Genomic DNA, 17,702 nt, shown 5'->3' with positions numbered 1-17,702 from the left:
GAGAATATTCACCCCCCCAACCCCATCTTAAAATGCGACTACTACAATATAGGTGGAACAATCGCCAACTAATCGATTCGCAAATAATCGACAACAATTTTGATAATCAATTAATCGTTTAATACCTTCTTCAACTTGTCTAAATTCTTGAAATTTTAACAAATATGTGACTACTCAGTTGTAAATATCATATTTTTTCATTTATGTTAAGTCACAGTAGGGCATGAACAAAAATCAGCTTTTACTTTGGAAAACAAAAATTCACATTTTTGCCAGTTTTTGGACATCTTACTTTCTAAACTAGCTTCTTAATAAGGCTGCAACAACTAATCGATTTAATCCATTACAATCGATTAATAAATTTGTTGCCAAAGAATTTGATAAACGATACAGTTGTAGACTAGAGTTAAGTCAGGAAGCTGTAATATTATTTTTGAAGGAAATAGTCACCCGTTTTATTCTCCATTGTTACTTACAACATGCCTAAAACAACTTCAAGGTAAATTGTGAAGGTAGTTGAAAAAGTGGCATTTTTCCCATTAATCGATTATGCAAATAATCGTTAGTTACAGCCGTATACTGTACTATATTGTACATGTACGTATACTTTGTACTATACTATACAATTGCTAATTAAAAAGTGCCACTAAAAAGCTAAAAGTTTGGTTGACTAAAATTAGAGGCTATATTCAAAATTTCCGATTTTGCCTATGCTGAAAATACTCAGGTGACTTGAAGTTCCGCTCTGAGACCCCCAATTTGGCCAAATTTTAAAATTGTCCTATATGCATATATGATACATCATTGGAAAGCTTAAAATCTCAATTTTCTGGGGGTAGAAAATTTTGAACAGGAGGGCATTAAAAAAAAAAAAAAATTTAAAACCCTATAGACCCTACCCACGTGACGTCACAACTCCTTCCTCCTGACTGGTGCCGCCCAATTGTCCGTCAACACATCATGTTTCCCTGTTACGGCTACGTACATTCCTCCTATTTACGACGTGTTTTTCTTCTCGTTAACATTAATAATCAAAATGGTGAAGGCGTGTGTGGCGGTCGGTTGCAATAACAGAGAAGATAGACGGAGAAGACGGAGAGACTTGAAGTTCTACCGGATTCCGAGAGACACGGAGAGAAGAGAGCGAGATAGGCTGCTGCAATTCGACGAGAAAACTGGGCTCCAAACGATTACCACAGATTATGTAGTAGTCATTTTATATCTGGTAAGATGCATTTAATATATATTTAGAGGGTTTTGGGCTGACAACCACAATTAAGATCATTGCTAGGCTAATCGCCGAAAACATACACGTATGTATGTAGTGAGAGTGCTATCGCTAAACCATATAAACATTAAAAGCCCTAACTCCATTGACAAACGACATGAAATACATTAGACTTGACAGTGGATGTTAGCAATAACAAAAGATTTTGAATTGAAAATTTCGTAACTCACCTTTCCAAGCACAAGATAGATTCCTGCCGAATTTTCGTGGACGAGGACCTGTTTCACCCAACCAGCAACGAAGTATTTATAAGCCTCCAAGCTCTTAAAGTTTTTCAAACTTTCGTGAGAATAGGCTGATTTTGTGTGGACAAGATAGTTGTACAGTTCAGGGTAGCTAGCAGATGTCAGGCAAATACGGCGGAGACAGCGGGTCGAAAAACATCGATTTAGGCATCAAATATGGATCTGGCGAATGGATAAACTGAAGCTTTTCCACATAACGCCTTTTATGCAACGCATCAAGTGAGTTTACGGCATCCGAAAGCACCGGGTCTTCCATGAAATGCATTATAAATTGCTCGATCAATTAAGACCATTGATAATACAGACACAAAATGACAGACAAGTGGGCGGAACCATACAGCGAGCACGTGATTTTGTGACGTCGGTGGGTAGGGTCTATACCCTAACGAGTTAAGAGCATAATTAAAGACACCATGATTCTAACGAGATATTATCACGTACTTACCTTACTTCGATCCAAAAACTCCATGTATCACCGAGTGTCAAGACACAGCTGTGAATGGCCACAGCCTGACTTTTTGGGGATTATATTAGTGAAACACGGTAATATAACAAGGGTCGTGATGCAGAAATCACAGACATCAATGAGTGGTTGAGATTTTCTTTTTAAATTTTTACCCTTTTAATTTTTTTTGTCCAATTTTTCTCTGTTTGGATGGATTCTTTATTACCTAAAATATCGGGGGAAATGCAACAGTAACAAAATTAAAACAAAATACAATATTAGACATCAATTAATGATTTAAAGCCAAAAATGATATAAATTTCAAATAATAAATATAATTCTTTTTATGGCTGTGTGAAACAAAAGCAGTTGTGCGGTGTCTGTAAACAGGGTTCTCCAGGGTAAAACAGACAAAAATAGTCTGAGGGCTTAATGCGCCATGAAGCTATGGCAGCAGATAGACATATTGTTCTATAAACAAAACAGTTCTTTTGGTACAACAGTAAAGAAAAAGAGGAAAGTAGCATTTCAAAGTCGTGAGCACAAACCCAAACTTTTTGGGAAACAAAAGTGTTTTTTTTTAATTTTTTTTTTATGTCAATACGACGAAACAAACTAGGAAATGCCACTTAGATCTCGGAAACTAAATGTGTTACATGGTGTAATTAGGTGGGACAATTAAGTGGTAAAATACTGCAGTTCAAAGGACCCTTCGGTGTGTCTCCACAGAAAATGCCCGTCAAAAACAAGATGGCGTGGTGAGCAGCTCGGTGGTGTACTTCACCGAAGACTCACCGCAGTTGCCGGCCAGCACACCGCAGCCGTTGAAGCTGCGCCGCATCCTCAATTTGAGTCCTTTCACCGTCACTGACCACACACCCATGGAGACTGTAGTGGACATATTCCGCAAGCTGGGTCTCCGCCAGTGTCTGGTCACACGCAGCGGGTAAGAAATCCGACATGCCGTAATGTCAAGCTCTTGATGTCGTCTTATTTAGATTATTATCGTTTCGCCAGGCGTCTGCTCGGCATCATCACCAAGAAGGACGTTTTGCGTCACATGGCGCAAATGATGAACCAGGATCCTGAGTCTATTATGTTCAATTAGCCAGCCTCAAGACCGTCTTTGAAAAACCCCTCCTACCTGTGACCAGGACAGCCTCAACCTTGGCTAATCCAATGTGCGTGCTGTGACTGCCCACCAGTCTTGGATTTATTGGTGGGACAACAGGCATGCACTTCGAATGCTCGTATCTGTCGTACCTTGACTTAAGAGAGCACCAAACTTGTGAGTTTCCGAGGTATGAACAGGCACTTTGTTTTTTGTTTTTGTGTTGCAAGCCAAATGTTGAGGCAAAAGTGAGCTTCACATACATCATACATCTGCCAAGCATCACATAAATTGAAATAATGGTGCCTGAAAATACGACTGGGAGTTGCTGGTTTCTGTTGCTTCAAGTTGAGAGCGAACATTTGAGAAGTAGGGCAGATTTTGAATCTTCCAAAAAAAAAAAAGGCTTAAAGTGACAGACAACAAACACCTACTAAAAATGACTGTATTTTGGTACAGTGGTACCTTGACATACGATTCTTTCGTCATACAACTTAAAATTTGACTTGTCATATGATTTGCCTGGAACCGCCAGACTATTCTCCCTGTATTTTTCAAACACTGTGAGAAATAGTCTGGGACCCAGCCCATTAACGGCCTCTCGAACAAGTACAAAATCAACCATCCAATTAGATTCGTTTATTTGCGTGACGTGTTCTTAACGAGTAACGTCACTCTTGCGCGCCGAAAATCGTCTTTACAACAACACAGATGGCGAACGGGAGAGCCGAGAATATGTTCCAATCCGCGGTAAAACCAGTTTTATATTGCCAAAAACACATCGACACAAGTCATTGACTACAGTCGACATGGCTCGCGCTAGCCATGTTGAATAAACGTCTACATTCTCCGCTCACGCTAATTACTTGTCGCTTTAACAACGTCATGTTTGCCCGTCGCTGATTGGTCCACTCCGCTGTCTGTTTGCTGTGGCTTGCTCCGCCCTCGGAATTTGATCCGCCGGATGGTCGCCAACTCAATCGCTGGAACAGCGGTGAGTCCGGTATACCAGGCAATCACACTATGATGACATGCTCGAAATACGCCGAATTACGGCAGCAGCGCAATTTCAGCATATCTGATTTTCTTGTGAGAGATATCATAAGTCCCGAGAAAGTTAGTGCAGGTAGTAGTCGTAGTGGTGAAAAAAGGAAGGAGGTGATGCTTACCATCGAAATGAAGAAAAAAATCAAAAATATGAGCATGGTGTCCATGTGAATGAGCTGACTAGACAATATGGCTCACCGTATCCTCCTCTACCTACACAGCCGCTGTCTCCTCCGATGTCCGTTTGCCAGTAAGTTAATGTGACATTAAAAATGCTTTTTAAAGGGATCCACTGATAGAAAGGCTTGTAGCTCTTAAACGTTATTATGAGTTAAAATAATTTGATATTGAAACTCTTCTTGATGTTTTTGTTTTTATACAATCTGTAAAATTTGACTTTTATCTCGCCATTGTTGTTGACGTCGCTGGGCGGTGACGTCACATGGTTACTGCTGCTGGGCTTCCAGAGTATGACTCAAGCAACATAAACATGTCATCTGTTTAAATGGTTTCAATTTGAACCTGAGAGGAACATTAATAAGCATGACAGCACTGTCGATATTTTACGAAATGAGCAGCAAAATTAAAATGAACTGGAATGACTGGATGAGACGAGAGTGTTCATCTAGTGCGGGGGTCAGCAGCCCGCAGCTGTTGAGCAGCATACGGGTCTTTAGCACTGCCCTTGTGGCTCCCTGGAGCTATTTAAAAAATGATTGAAAATGGAAAAAGATGGGGTAGGGAAATATATATTTTTAGTTTAAATATGGTTTCTGTAGGCGGACAAACATGACACAAACATTCTTCTAATTCATTAATATTGTAGTGGAAAAGCGGCATCGTACAACAGTGTAGTCACCTGGTGCATCATTGTCTACAGTATATGATGCATTGCAGAGAAAATTAACATTCACCATATTTTTTGCACTATGAGGCGCATCAGAGTATTAGGCGCACCGTCAATCAATGGCCTATTTTAAAACCATTTTCATGTATAGGGCGCACTGCATTATAAGGTGCAGTAGTAGTAGAAGTAGTAGTAGTGGTTGGGGTTGCGTTATGCATCCTCAAGATGGAGCTGAGCTAAATGGAATGACATGCCATGATTAATATTGATCCATATATAAGGCAGATTGGATTATAGGACACACTGTTGCTTTTTGAGAAAATTGATGGCTTTCAGGTGCGCCTTATAGTGCGGAAAATACGGTAATTATGAAGGCTCATTATGTATTTGTAGCCAACTTAGTCATTTTGATAGTAGACTTATATAGCTAAGTTAGATACTGTACATACAGCATGTGTTGCCTTCATTGTAAGGCTTTCATTTTTTTTGCGGCTCCAGCCATGTGTGTTTTTTGTTTTTGTTTGTTTGTTTGTTTTTTGCTGCAATAGAGCTCTTTCAACATTTTGGATTGCCGACCCCTGGTCTATTTGGCAGTAACAATCGATGTCATCACCCTGAGCTTCCATTGCGCGACTAAAACGTGGTGCCCTCCATAGGTCAAAACATGTAGTAAATATTATAGATTTTTAAATCAATGGCAATATTTTGTGTTTCCAATGACATATTTTAGTAAAAGAGAACAATGGAGGCTTATTAGAGCTGATAAGTCTTAAAGTCTGAGGTTCCCTTTAATTTCTGGTTAATAATTTATTTGTTTTTCTATGTGTAATTGCTATTTGTAATTGTACCTTCAGTATTTATTAAAGATTTATCATAGGTTTTTGGGCTGTGGAAAGAATTAATCGAATATGTATTCTTATAGGGAAATCCCTCTCGATATACGAACATTTCGACTTACAAATAAGGGCCTGGAACGAATTACATTCATATGTCGAGGTACCACTTTATTCAAATCGTGAGTTTGTTAGACCTCTGATAATGAAGAAGATAATGTTTAAACACAAAAAATGACCGCTTACAAGCCCAGCAAATTTTTGACATGAGTTATACCCACGCACACATTGGTGTATGAGATGAGTGTTAATGATGTCATAAGGAAGGAAGGGCAGTCTGGAATTCTTTCAGTTGATTGGCTAAAATACCAACGTCTGCCCCCATGCTGTGCTGCCACTTCCTGGAAACACTGACTTTTATTAATGTTTTTCTTCAGTATGACAACACAGAAAATATAAATTCTGTGTTTATTCAATTTATTAAAACAAAAGATTTTTTTCCCACTGACAAGTTGCTGTCTGTCCCTTTAAAGTTGTGTAATGCCATTCCTAGTTGATGTTTATGGACACTAAACATGGAGGAAAAAAGTTATAATTCTAACAATTTAAGTTGTATTTACAAGTTGCATCTTTAAAACAATGACATAGCATTTGCTAATGCTAACACATAATGGGAAATGCCATATACTGTTAACAAATAGTGTTGTGGTGTTATGTTTTAACTAGGGCTGTCAAATTTATCGTGTTAACGGGAGGTAGTTAATTTTTTAAATTTAATCACAATAAAATATTTAACGCAATTAACGCATGCACAGCACGATCCACTCACGCATTGCTGCAAACAGCCTACAGTGCCGCCGTTTTACTTATATACAGAGCTAAGAGGCAGCGTCAAGTGAAAGGAGTAGATGCAAGCATTCATTGGCACCGTGCTTGTAATTGACAAAAGCTTTAACATCTCTCCCACAACAACTATAAATATTGTGGGAAGCGATGTGGGGAATAACGACAGGAGTTTTTCTTAACACCCTGTATCATACCCAACGCAGAGAAGATATAGCATTTGCAGCCACCACACACAGTCATGGTTGCACCTCTTCCCATCATGCATTTGGGCAGAAAAGTTAAGTCGCTACAGTATCATTTACTGAAAGCATAACAAATACACTAGATGGCAATATTTAGTCACAATATACAAACGCACGTTTATCCTTTAAGAATTGCAAGACTTTCTATCTGTGGATCCCTTTCACAGAAAGAATGTTAATAATGTTAATGCCATCTTGTGGATTTATTGTTATAATAAACAAATACAGTACTTATGTACAGTATGTTGAATGTATATATCGTCTTGTCTTATCTTTCCATTCCAACAATAATTCACAGAAAAATATGGCATATTTTAGAGATGGTTTTAATTGCGATTAATTACGATTAGTTCATTTTTAAGCTGTGATTTACTCGATTAAAAATTTTAATCGTTTGACAGCCCTAGTTTTAACCTACGAATATTTTAACAAACGATGCAACAATACGTGTAGGCAGACAATATGTCCTTTAGTGTATTTATGAAGCTCTTGTTGTGCGCATGACTGTGTTATTCAAATCCAAGGATAGCAAATCCCACGGAATGATTCACTTGTGTTCAAGCAGTTTAATTCTTTTACATTCTATTTATTTTATTATTTTCATAAAGTACAATATTATCGAGTGCTACTTTCCATATTAAAAACTTATAATTTTTGTTGTCGTTTTGCTGGAAGTGGCTGAAACGGTTGGTATTTTCACTCATTTGAAGACCGCTGCATTACAAACCTGATCACACAATTATTTCAAATCGTAAGTCAAGGTACCAATTCATCTGTGCATGTCTACTCTAAGTGACAAGGGAAGTGTCGATTACAGCCCATTAACTGTTTTCTGTAATTGTTTGTTTCTGTAACTGATTGTTTTAATATTTAAATGTTTCTCATCACCGCAAGTCACTGAATAGACTGGACACTCAAAAGCCACACGCTTCCACTCTTTCCAAATCTGTCTACTGTAGATGCAGGGTTTCATCTGTGCTGTGAATAATAACAAAGGTGACTGAATTGTTTGTCAAAGTCAACAAAAGGCATTTTTATTGTCCTATGTCATGCTATTGTCATGGTGAAAAAGAAGCTGAATCAGCTGCTCCCTACTGACACACTGGATTCCATATTTGTAAATGTTGATCTGACCATCCTGTCTTGAAATTCCAAGAGAATGTATAAAAGTGTACATGTATTTTTATGATTTAATATATTAGTTGAAGACATGTGAATTAATTTAAATACAGTATTTATCAGACATTTGCACTTTGGAACTTGTAAATCCAGTCATACAAAATTAAATGTTGAGCTGACCTTCAGTATGGTAAACACTTGAGTTTGTTGTCTTAATGTTATAAAAATCTTGTCCCGTATTTTTCGGACTATAAGTCAAACCTTAGTATGTCGCACCAGCCAAAAAATGCGCAATGGATATAAGTCGCACCGGAGTATAAGTCACATATTTTTGGCAGAAATTTATTTGATAAGAACAGACATGTCATTTTGAAAGGTAATTTAAAATAGAATAGAAAACAACAGACTGAATATGTGTACGGTATGCTAACGTTACATAACGCATCAGGCCATGAGCGCCCTCTTGTGGTTTAGTGTGAAAATAATGTGAAAAGAAACAATTGTGTGTTTATGTTTAGAGGTGCAACAATTGATTAGCAAATTAATCGACAACTATTTTGATAACAGATTAATCGTTTAGGACCTTCACCTTAAATTTGTCTCAAATTCTTGAAGTTATAACAAACTTCTCAGTTGTAAATATCAGATTTTTTCATTATATTTTTGTTAAGTTAAAGTTCTACATGAACAAAAATCAGCTTTTACTATACTTCCTTTACATCTTACTGTCTAAACTAGCTTCCTACTAAGTCTGCAACAATTAATAAATTAGTTGCCAACTTATTTGATAATCGATAAAGTTGAAGTAAATAGTCATCCATTTTTTCTTTATTGCGGTCTACAACATGTCGAAAACACCTTCAAGGTAAATTGTAAAGGTAATTGTAAAAAGTGACATTCATCCTATTAATTAATTGTCCGATTAATCGATTTTGAAATGAATTGTTAGTTGCAGCCCTAAGTATGTTAATAATTTCACACATAAGTCGCTCCACAGTATAAGTCGCAGCCCCGGCCAAACTATGAAAAACAAAAACTGAGGCTTTTAGTCCGAAAAATACCGGGGAACTTGCGGCTGTTGTAATTGAGGCGTTTCCCGATCACTTCCTGTTGATTTTGGGGCATATCCCGGTCATTTCCTGTTTAGCGGGTCAGTTCATTTTGATTTTGGGGCATTTCTGTATCACCTGCTGATATCAGGTCACTTCCTGTTGATTTGTGAGGTTTTCCAGGTCAATTCCTATTGATGTTGGGGCATTACCTTCCTATTTCTATTGATGAAAAGCAAGCCTATTCCCACACATTTGCTAAACAATTTAACATATTTCTTATCATGGTTTGCAGGCTGTCTCCCTTTGCTGGGTGGCTCTTTCCAGGTCCGAGTAGTACTCCAGGGCTCGCCTCACTGGCTCCACAATATGTTGCTATGGGGCAATGCACAAAAACATTTACAGTACATGGCTGCTGGTTGCCTTGTTAACATTGATTTTTTTTTTTATTGAAAAAAATTCTTTACCTCCAGACAGGGAAAGAGCCTAGTAAGCTCTGTGAAGAGCGGCAACAGGACAAAGCGAATGAAACTAGTCTGGGACGACGGCTTGGATACTTTGTCACGGTCCATGAATGGAGCCACTGGAAGCCCTTTAAGCTTTTCTTTATCACTCTGCAATTCAGACACCCTCATCACACACACAGCAGGTAATCTCACAAGTCTTTCTTTTGCTACCAGGAACAATCACCTGGTTGAAGAACTCTTGCAGCAGGCAGTCCAACCAGGGCTCGGCCACTGCCATCGGTCTGGCCTCGTTGGAGATGTCGCTTACCTTTACCATGATCTTCATCAGCTGCACATGGAAGACAAACATGCTTTTCCAATTAAAAGTGAGTGCTCCATTAATTGTACTGCCATTGATGGCGATCGATGTCCAACCCATCATTTCCAGCCCTCCCAGTTAAAAAAATAGATTAGACATCTGCAATCATGGACGAAATTATCGGCACCCCTGGAATTTTTCCATACAATACAGCATTTCTCATTAATGCAATTAGAAATGTTTTCAGTATGAATGTGTTTATTTCATGGATGTGCAGAGAAGAGAAAAACCAAAACTGGGTCTATGTCAGAGTTCATCAGTGTTCCAACAGGACAGTGACCCAAAACATACCTCAAATAGCACCAAGAAATGATTGGCGACAAAGTGCTGGAGAATTCTGAGGTGGCCATCGATGAGTCCGGATCTTAATCATATTGAACATTATGGCGTAGGGGTGTGACAAAATATCGAAATGGTGATATATCGTGATACTTTGTGTCCCAAAAGGTTATTGATATGGTCCCGCCAAGAATCGAGATATCATTTTAAAAAGGTGTCAGTGTCAAAAAATAAAAAGGAACCAACAAGTTGCCACCAAAATCTTCCATCATAATAGTGTCTCAGTTAACTCTAAGGGTGCGTCGACGGTGCACGACGCCCAATCCATTTAGACTGGGAACGTTCATTCATTCGAAACCAGAGCATTCAGTCATTCTGTCTGATTTTCAGGGCATTTACAGGTCACTTGCTGTTCATTTTAGGGCATTTACAGGTCATTTCCTCTTGAGTTTGAGTCACTGCCTATTCATTTATGTGATTCCCTGGTCACTTCCTGTTCTGTAACTTAGACAGGAAGTGACCCATAAAATACCCCAAAATCAACAGGAAGTAACTGAACATCAACAGGTAAATGACCTTAAATGGACCAAAATGACCTCATTGGCTGCCATTGACGGCCATAGACGTTCAATCCATTTGAATTGGGAGGGATGGCAGCGAATCGTTCATTCGCTGCCACCCTCCCAGTTCAAATGGATTGGACGTCCACTTGTGATAAACACATTCCAATTCACAACAGAAGCTTGTTTTTTCTGTTTATTAGTTGTTTGTAGACTATCCTAGAATGATTTTGCTGACCAATATATCGATAATCGTTGTATCGCCATTTTGTCAGATCGTCATTATAGTGAGCTTTGTAATGCTGTATTTTCTTGAAAAATCCAAGGGGTGCCAATAATTTCGTCCATGTCTGTATATAGTGTAAAGGTTGAGTTCTTCTACCACTTCCTTGTGATCCTTATTTCTGAAGTCAAAAATGGATAGAATGCTCTTGAACTTGTTGAGGATTTCGTTGTGTCTAGCCATGTCGGTAGCCAGAATGCACCTGGCAACACACCATAATGTAAAATAAAGAATTAAACAGCTGGAATACAAAAATAGATACACAATATTACACATATTACTTGATCATTCCTGCTCGAAATTGTTTATACTGCTCTGTGGTCAGATGTTTGAGGATGTTGGACTCCTCCTGCACATATTTGATAAAAGACAAGTGAGTGACTTATTAAAGTTGTGGAAGGGTCATTGCAGAATTGGAGGACATTTGGTCTTCAAAATACTTGAAGAATGAGTCTTCAATTTTCTGGGTTTTAGCAATAATACTTAGTAAACAATTTAAGCCTTGGTTAGTTCAGTTTACAGATCAATGGTAAATGTTTTCTAACATTTATCTGAATATTTGGCATAGTCACAAACAAGGTTTCAAATCTGTACTAATGTTAGTTTTTTCTCAGGAATAGAAGTTAGCTGTTTAGCTAACTGATACTGCTAATCAAAAGTACAAACTTGTTTTACTCTGATCATAAGCATAACGATATTGCGTGAGTGAGAGCCAGACGATCATTCTAAAGTCTAAATCAGTGTTGTTTTTGGCAGCTCTTTTAATTTTCGTCTTAGTCTTTTTTGGACGATAACACTTATTTGTCTTATTCATTTATTTATTTTCGTTAAAAATCTCCCAACCCCTGCCCCCGACACACACCGGGGGGGGCTGCAGCACCCTCAGAACCCCACTTCCCGAGCCACAGTTTTAGGAGGGGAATCTGTAATTACATATATATTGACAGGTTTCCGAGGTACTTTTGCTTTACTTCCTGCGTTTTGCTCGCGACTTCCGTTTTCACGTTATTTTACATTGACAGCAATGGTACTGGAGTGACATCACTCACTAAAAACTCAGGAAAAAAAGCACTATTTGGAAATATCGCATCCTTCTGCTATCTCGACATGTTACGACAACATAAAGAAATGGCGGAAGGTGACCACAAGTAAAATATTATCGTATTTTATTGACTCTATGGCAGTTGGTGGAAACGCCATCAGGAACCTGAAAAGCTCTGAGGCATTCCAGTACCTGCACAGCCACAAAGTTCGATGTGTCCTCTTACACGAACATGGGAGTTTTGTCATCATGAAAGCGGATGTGGAACCAAGCCAGTGCCTCAATGCTCCGTACCACAAAGCATGGGTTCTGGTAGCAAAGGTGGGAGACGTCGAAGCTACAGGCTGTACATGTATCATCGCAGGTCCCCGGCGTTCATGTAGTCGTGCTGCTGCTGTGTATTGGAAGAAATGTGCTCCAAAAATACGAAACCTAAAATTTGGCGCATGAATCGACTTGTTGCCTTTGCTATTGATATAACGATGAGGATTGTAATTACGAAGTTTAATCATTTTTTTATACTCCAATTACTGTTGCTGCTGTAGCTGCTACTACAACAACACAACCAAAGTTCCGGGAAAGGTGGGTTTCTTATCAACGTAGTGATAAGAACAAACATATAATCTTTTAGGTGGAGCCTTATAGTTCAGAGAAGTGATCCATATTCTTAAATTATTGACTGCTGGTTTCGGATATAAGGCTTATGGCGGGGCACATCCACAGTGGCGTTTTGTAGCTGCTCGGTGATAAAAACGGTCCCCTTCAAATCATATATTTAGGCACTTCCAGGAGTTCACACAGTAAAGGAAGTCCCAGACCCTCGTTTATGTTGTGCTAAATCCATTTTTGGAGCGACAGTGGGTTCCTTTGATTTGATTTTGACTTCGTCAACATACTGCTAACTTCAACCGCAACTCATTGAGTTTGGTCTAAACCGCAAGTTCATAGCAGAAATTTTCCAAGATGGCGCCGCCCATACTTCGCTTAGGAAACTTGTATATGGCGGAAAACACAGACAAGACTGAAAAAGCAGTTTCTGCTCATGTACTCCTTTTTAAAAGAAACTGCTGTATTTTGAGCCAAAACAACTGTTGTGTTTGATAGAACATTATGTCTATATGCTCCCATAGCAGATTTATGGCGCATTAAGCCCCCGAACTATTTTTAATTTGTCCGTTTTACCCTGAAAACCCCCGTTTACAGACGTCGCGCAACCGCTTTTGTTTAAACCCAGCCATAAAACGAAGGTAATTATTATTTATTATTCAAAATGTCTGTTGTTTTTAGCTTAGAATCATTAATTGATGTCTCATATTTCGTTGAAGAAAAAAAAAAAAACAACTTAAAAAAATTATTCACTCAAATATTTTAAACTTTTAAAAAAATAATTCCCCAATTAGAAAAATGGTGTCTGTAAAGAAGTCACGGATATCTGCCACATAACTATCGCTTAATTGTATTTTTTTTTTTTTTTGTTACTGTTGCATTTTCTCTGATATGTTAGATGATAAATAATCGAACCAAACAAAGAAAAAAAAAAAAAAAAAACGTTTAAAAGGGTAAATATATGAAAAAGAAAATCTCAACAACTCCTTGGGGTCTGCGATTTCTGCAGCGCGAGCCTTGTTATATTACCATGTTTCACCCATAAAATCCCAAAAATATCCGGCTGTGGTCATTCACATCTGTGTCTTGACACTCCATGATACATGCTACATGGAGTTTTTAGATCGAAACAAGTTAAGTACGCAATAATATCTCGTTAACGTCATGGCGTCTGTAATTCTGCTCTCGCGTGCTCTCACCTCCAGATAGGGTTTTGCTGTTTAAAAAACTTTTTTTTTTTTAAAATGCCCTCCTGTTCAAAATGTTTCTTCCCCCAGAAAATTGAGATTTTAAGCTTTCCAATGATGTATCACACATGCATATCGGACAATTTTGAAAGTTGGCCAAATTGGGGATCTCAGAGCGGAACTTCAAGTCACCTGAGTGTTTTCCGCCATATATATGTGTATAAGATTTTTTTTAACATTTAGTTTTAGAACATGTACATTTACTCTGAAACTGTAGGTTTCAGTATTTTGTATGTGGGTTATCTAAGCTTTTGACAGGTGTCGGGTAAATGTCCTCCAATTCTTGATTGAATGAAAAATGATTGCAAAGACCTTAGCCAAGATCCCAAAGGCAACCGCACAGTGGTGGTTCTCTAATGGAGAGATGTCATTATAACGAAGAGCCAGTTCGGTCCGAGCATTTATCTGTCACATTCAGATAAAACTATTAACAATCGTCCCACTTTTTTTGAAGGAACAATTCCTGAGAGGAGTAATTGCAACCTGGTAGACGTTGTTGTAGCCGGGGTGATCGAGGTCATGGCACAGAGCAGATGTTAGCATGATCAGTAGGTCCATTGAACACAGTTTGCTCTTCAAGTCTGTCAGCCAAATTAGCCCATACATCTGAAATTTTTGGATAGTTTAGTTGTGCAAAATGTCTTTAGACAACTTGGCTTGACTTGGTGGTCATATACCATCTGCGTGACACAGAAGCAGTGTTGGAAGTTATGGAATGGGATGTTGTTGTAGTGGCAGTAGACCTCAAACAGGAAGTTCTGAAGAACATCTTTCTTAATTTGAAACGCTGTCAGGAAGTCCAGGTCCGTGAACATCACCTGAAGAAGCACCAGCATCTCTGCCTCCTCCCACTGCCTGTCCACATTATGTCACATGGGTGTGGGAGGAACTAGTGGACCATCTGGATGTGCGTAAGCACTCACCAGTTGTCAAAAATTGGAGTTTTCAGATGGTCTCTCACTTCTTCTGTCACCTGCAGAGAGCTACAAAAGCATGTACGGGAAAAAAAATCAAACTGATGAACTCCAAAATATGAAGTTGAATCATCACAGGCCAGCCTGCTCACCTCATGTTGAGGAATTTCCTGCGCACTTGCCGGTGCTCCTCTTCCATGTTCAACTGAGTTCCTTTGGATTTGGAAATTTGCTTGGTGTTTTCATCCCTAAAAATACCCATCCAGCTTAGGTGCTTGATGCTCTGACAAGGAAGGAACATTTCAGCTCTGTTGCTCAGATGCTTGCAGGCCGATGACAATTCTCTGCAGGATTACCAACCTCAAGTTTGCGCTTGAAAGACTCCACCTGACTTTGTAGGTCACTGATGACTTCTGAAGTTTTCCCTGCCTCTTCCAGGACTTTGGTTTCAAGGTGACTTACTCTGAGGAGACATACATGAACGGCAGTGAGATTCACGCAATCTGTGGTTCAGGTTGTCTTTTATTATTCTGAGATACACTCACCTGTGCTCCATGTTGTCCACATTAGATGGCATGGTAATGCCTACATTTGGATGTAAAGTTGAACACTTATAACATAGACACTTAACAGAAAAAGTCAAGTCTCTTAAGGATTACAGGTGAAAACTACCAGATTTGACTTCTAAACTTTCAATATTGAAGAATATAGTGATCATGGAAACTGTATACAGTGATCCCTCGCTACTTCGAGCTTCAAACTTCGCACCCTCAGTCCATCGTGGATTGTTTTCCCAATTTAAAAAATGAATAAATAAATACAAATGAGCTGTCCCGATCCGATCACGTAGTCTCACTCTCCCTCCTGCTCCTTTTCTTGGTCAGGCGGTGCACTGGGGTTGCTTACTAAATTAACGATGACTCACAGACAACAAGATTTGATCTTGCCAGAGATGCCTGGAAACCAAAACTTCATAGGCCGCATGCGTCAATCATTGTTTAACTTGTTAAACAGTTGCTCTGGCAACTCATTGTAAGTGAGCAGCTTGAGCGATTTGAATGGACTCACTCAATGAAGCATTTAATAAAGACAAGCATTTTCTACTTTATTCTTGTTTAAAAATAACTTGGTGGGACAGTAACATGTTTAATACTTATCATAATTATTACATTCGAAGTGCTTAAAAACGTTTTATTAATATATATACATATATTGTTTGATTATTTTAATTTTTTTTTTTAATTAAACATGTCTTGTCTGTTTAATATATCTTTCCAATGCTAAGTCTGAATAAATACGTTAAACACAAAAAATAAAAAATTAAAATTGGGGGGGGGGGGTGCTACTTCGCAGTTTGTCCATTTATCGCGGCGGGTTTTGGTCCCCATTAACCGTGAAAAACGAGGCATCACTGTATATGAATTTACTTGTTTTGTTGGAGTTTTAATAAAAATGTGTAACGCTGAATTTTGTCAGCATTGAAATTTTGTTGCAATAGTTCAGTCGCAAAAATGTCTTTTGCAAAAATATTAGTCACAAAAAAATCAGACGCAAAAAATTCATACACAAAAAAGGAAAACAAACGTAGTCACAAAAAATTAAATCTTAAGAAATTCAGTCGGAAAATTCAGCCACAAAAAATTATGCCGCAATATATTCGGTCGCAAAAATTTCAGTCGTATAAAACTTCATTTGCAAAAAAAAATTGGTTGAAACATCTATCCAGTAAAGGTGCTCGTCTGGATGATCAATGAAATGAGACTTCTCCTTGGTTACCCAAATGTTGGAACTGATTTTTGGGTGAATTCTTTTACGTAACAAATTTTTTGCAATGATTTTTTTCTAACGTAATTATTTGCAAATTAATTTTTATGCTTACAAAATTGTTATAAATTAACATTCCATCTCCAGTGGCACGTATTTATTTCCATATCAAAAATTGTGTGAATCGTGCGTTTCTGAAAACAGATTGAAAATCGATCCCGTGTGCAGATGAAGGCACGCACTCTGGACGTCAGATGTCACCACCTCCAGCCGGTAATATGAGTCTTGGCTGTTGGGCTCCAACATGGGCGAGATATTAACCACGCTGCCGTTTGCTTTGTACAGCTTCAGGATGTGATGAGGAGACACCTCTGCTGCTGCTCGAAACAGTTCTGGCACATTACACAGGTCATCAAATTTGACAAGTTGGGTAAAATTAGTAGAAAGGGCTGGTAGATACATAATTTACGGATGTGTGTCACTGAGAATGAAGCTCTTTACCCTGAGGACCTGTCACCACCACATGGAGAGAAAGTCTTTATGTGTAATTTCAGCACACTCAAAACACAGTATGCTTCATTCTTATTTTCATTTCAAAAAGACACTTTCTTTTTGAAAAGACAGTTGTATGAAATATTGAGAACAAATTGTATGAACAATATCCTTCCCTCCTACCTTTAATGTCTTCAGCCGTGCTGTCTGCTCCAAACTCAGCCCGTTCCACTCTACCATTAACCATAAAATGAATTATTTTAGTGGTCATTTGTGGGCCAGGTGGGACATGACAGGCTTCAGGAAGGAAAATGAGATCTCTTGACATTGACATGAACGAGCGTAACGTATGTGGGAACACCTGTGGTTGACAGAAAACCCGCCCACCGATTTATCTAATCACAAGAATTTGTCTTTGCAACCGGCACCCACGTTAGTGTTTCATAAAGCTCACTTGCACCTGAACTGACTGGCAACAACTCTACGATTTCGTCCAATTTTCACTATAAATCAGATGAGATTATGGTCTGTCGCTGGCGTGACATTGAGTCGGATAAAATCTGTATATCCTTCCATTTTTTAATTTGGGAGGGGAATTTCCACCTTTTATTTTTTTAT

General features: G+C 38.5%; 2 protein-coding genes across 2 annotated transcripts in view; one reads left to right on the top strand and one right to left on the bottom strand.

Moving 5' to 3' along the window:
- Positions 1-8,208, top strand: part of LOC130931238 (H(+)/Cl(-) exchange transporter 4) — a 23,985-nt gene extending 15,777 nt beyond the window's left edge. Inside the window, exons 11-12 of the mRNA XM_057859856.1 lie at positions 2,708-2,924; positions 2,996-8,208. Of these exons, the coding sequence (XP_057715839.1) occupies positions 2,708-2,924; positions 2,996-3,086 (308 nt within the window). The 3' untranslated portion in view covers positions 3,087-8,208. The remainder of the gene's footprint in view (positions 1-2,707; positions 2,925-2,995) is intronic.
- LOC130931251 (high affinity cGMP-specific 3',5'-cyclic phosphodiesterase 9A-like) lies at positions 8,132-17,702 on the bottom strand. The gene is made up of 14 exons (XM_057859891.1): positions 17,268-17,702; positions 16,835-16,984; positions 15,374-15,413; positions 15,189-15,291; positions 14,981-15,111; positions 14,838-14,897; positions 14,592-14,769; positions 14,398-14,520; positions 14,227-14,319; positions 11,301-11,368; positions 11,119-11,221; positions 9,763-9,867; positions 9,540-9,686; positions 8,132-9,447 (listed from the first exon to the last, which is right to left on the bottom strand). The coding sequence occupies exons 1-14, from the start codon at positions 17,416-17,418 to the stop codon at positions 9,355-9,357; spliced, it is 1,545 nt and encodes a 514-aa protein (XP_057715874.1). The 5' UTR covers positions 17,419-17,702; the 3' UTR covers positions 8,132-9,354.

Source organism: Corythoichthys intestinalis, chromosome 2 (genome assembly GCF_030265065.1).
Source record: "Corythoichthys intestinalis isolate RoL2023-P3 chromosome 2, ASM3026506v1, whole genome shotgun sequence".
NCBI classification, from domain to species: domain Eukaryota; kingdom Metazoa; phylum Chordata; class Actinopteri; order Syngnathiformes; family Syngnathidae; genus Corythoichthys; species Corythoichthys intestinalis.
This window is presented reverse-complemented; position numbering and strand designations above follow the sequence as displayed.

What these genes read in the sequence shown, in the direction of transcription:
- LOC130931251 (XM_057859891.1), bottom strand. Translation starts at nt 17,418, where the DNA reads ATGTCAATGTCAAGAGATCTCATTTTCCTTCCTGAAGCCTGTCATGTC. An exon ending in CACGGCTGAAGACATTAAAG is followed by an intron (nt 16,985 to 17,267) that starts GTAGGAGGGAAG and finishes GTAATGTGCCAG; the next exon opens with AACTGTTTCGAGCAGCAGCA. An exon ending in GGCTCTTTCCCTGTCTGGAG is followed by an intron (nt 9,448 to 9,539) that starts GTAAAGAATTTT and finishes ATTGCCCCATAG; the next exon opens with CAACATATTGTGGAGCCAGT.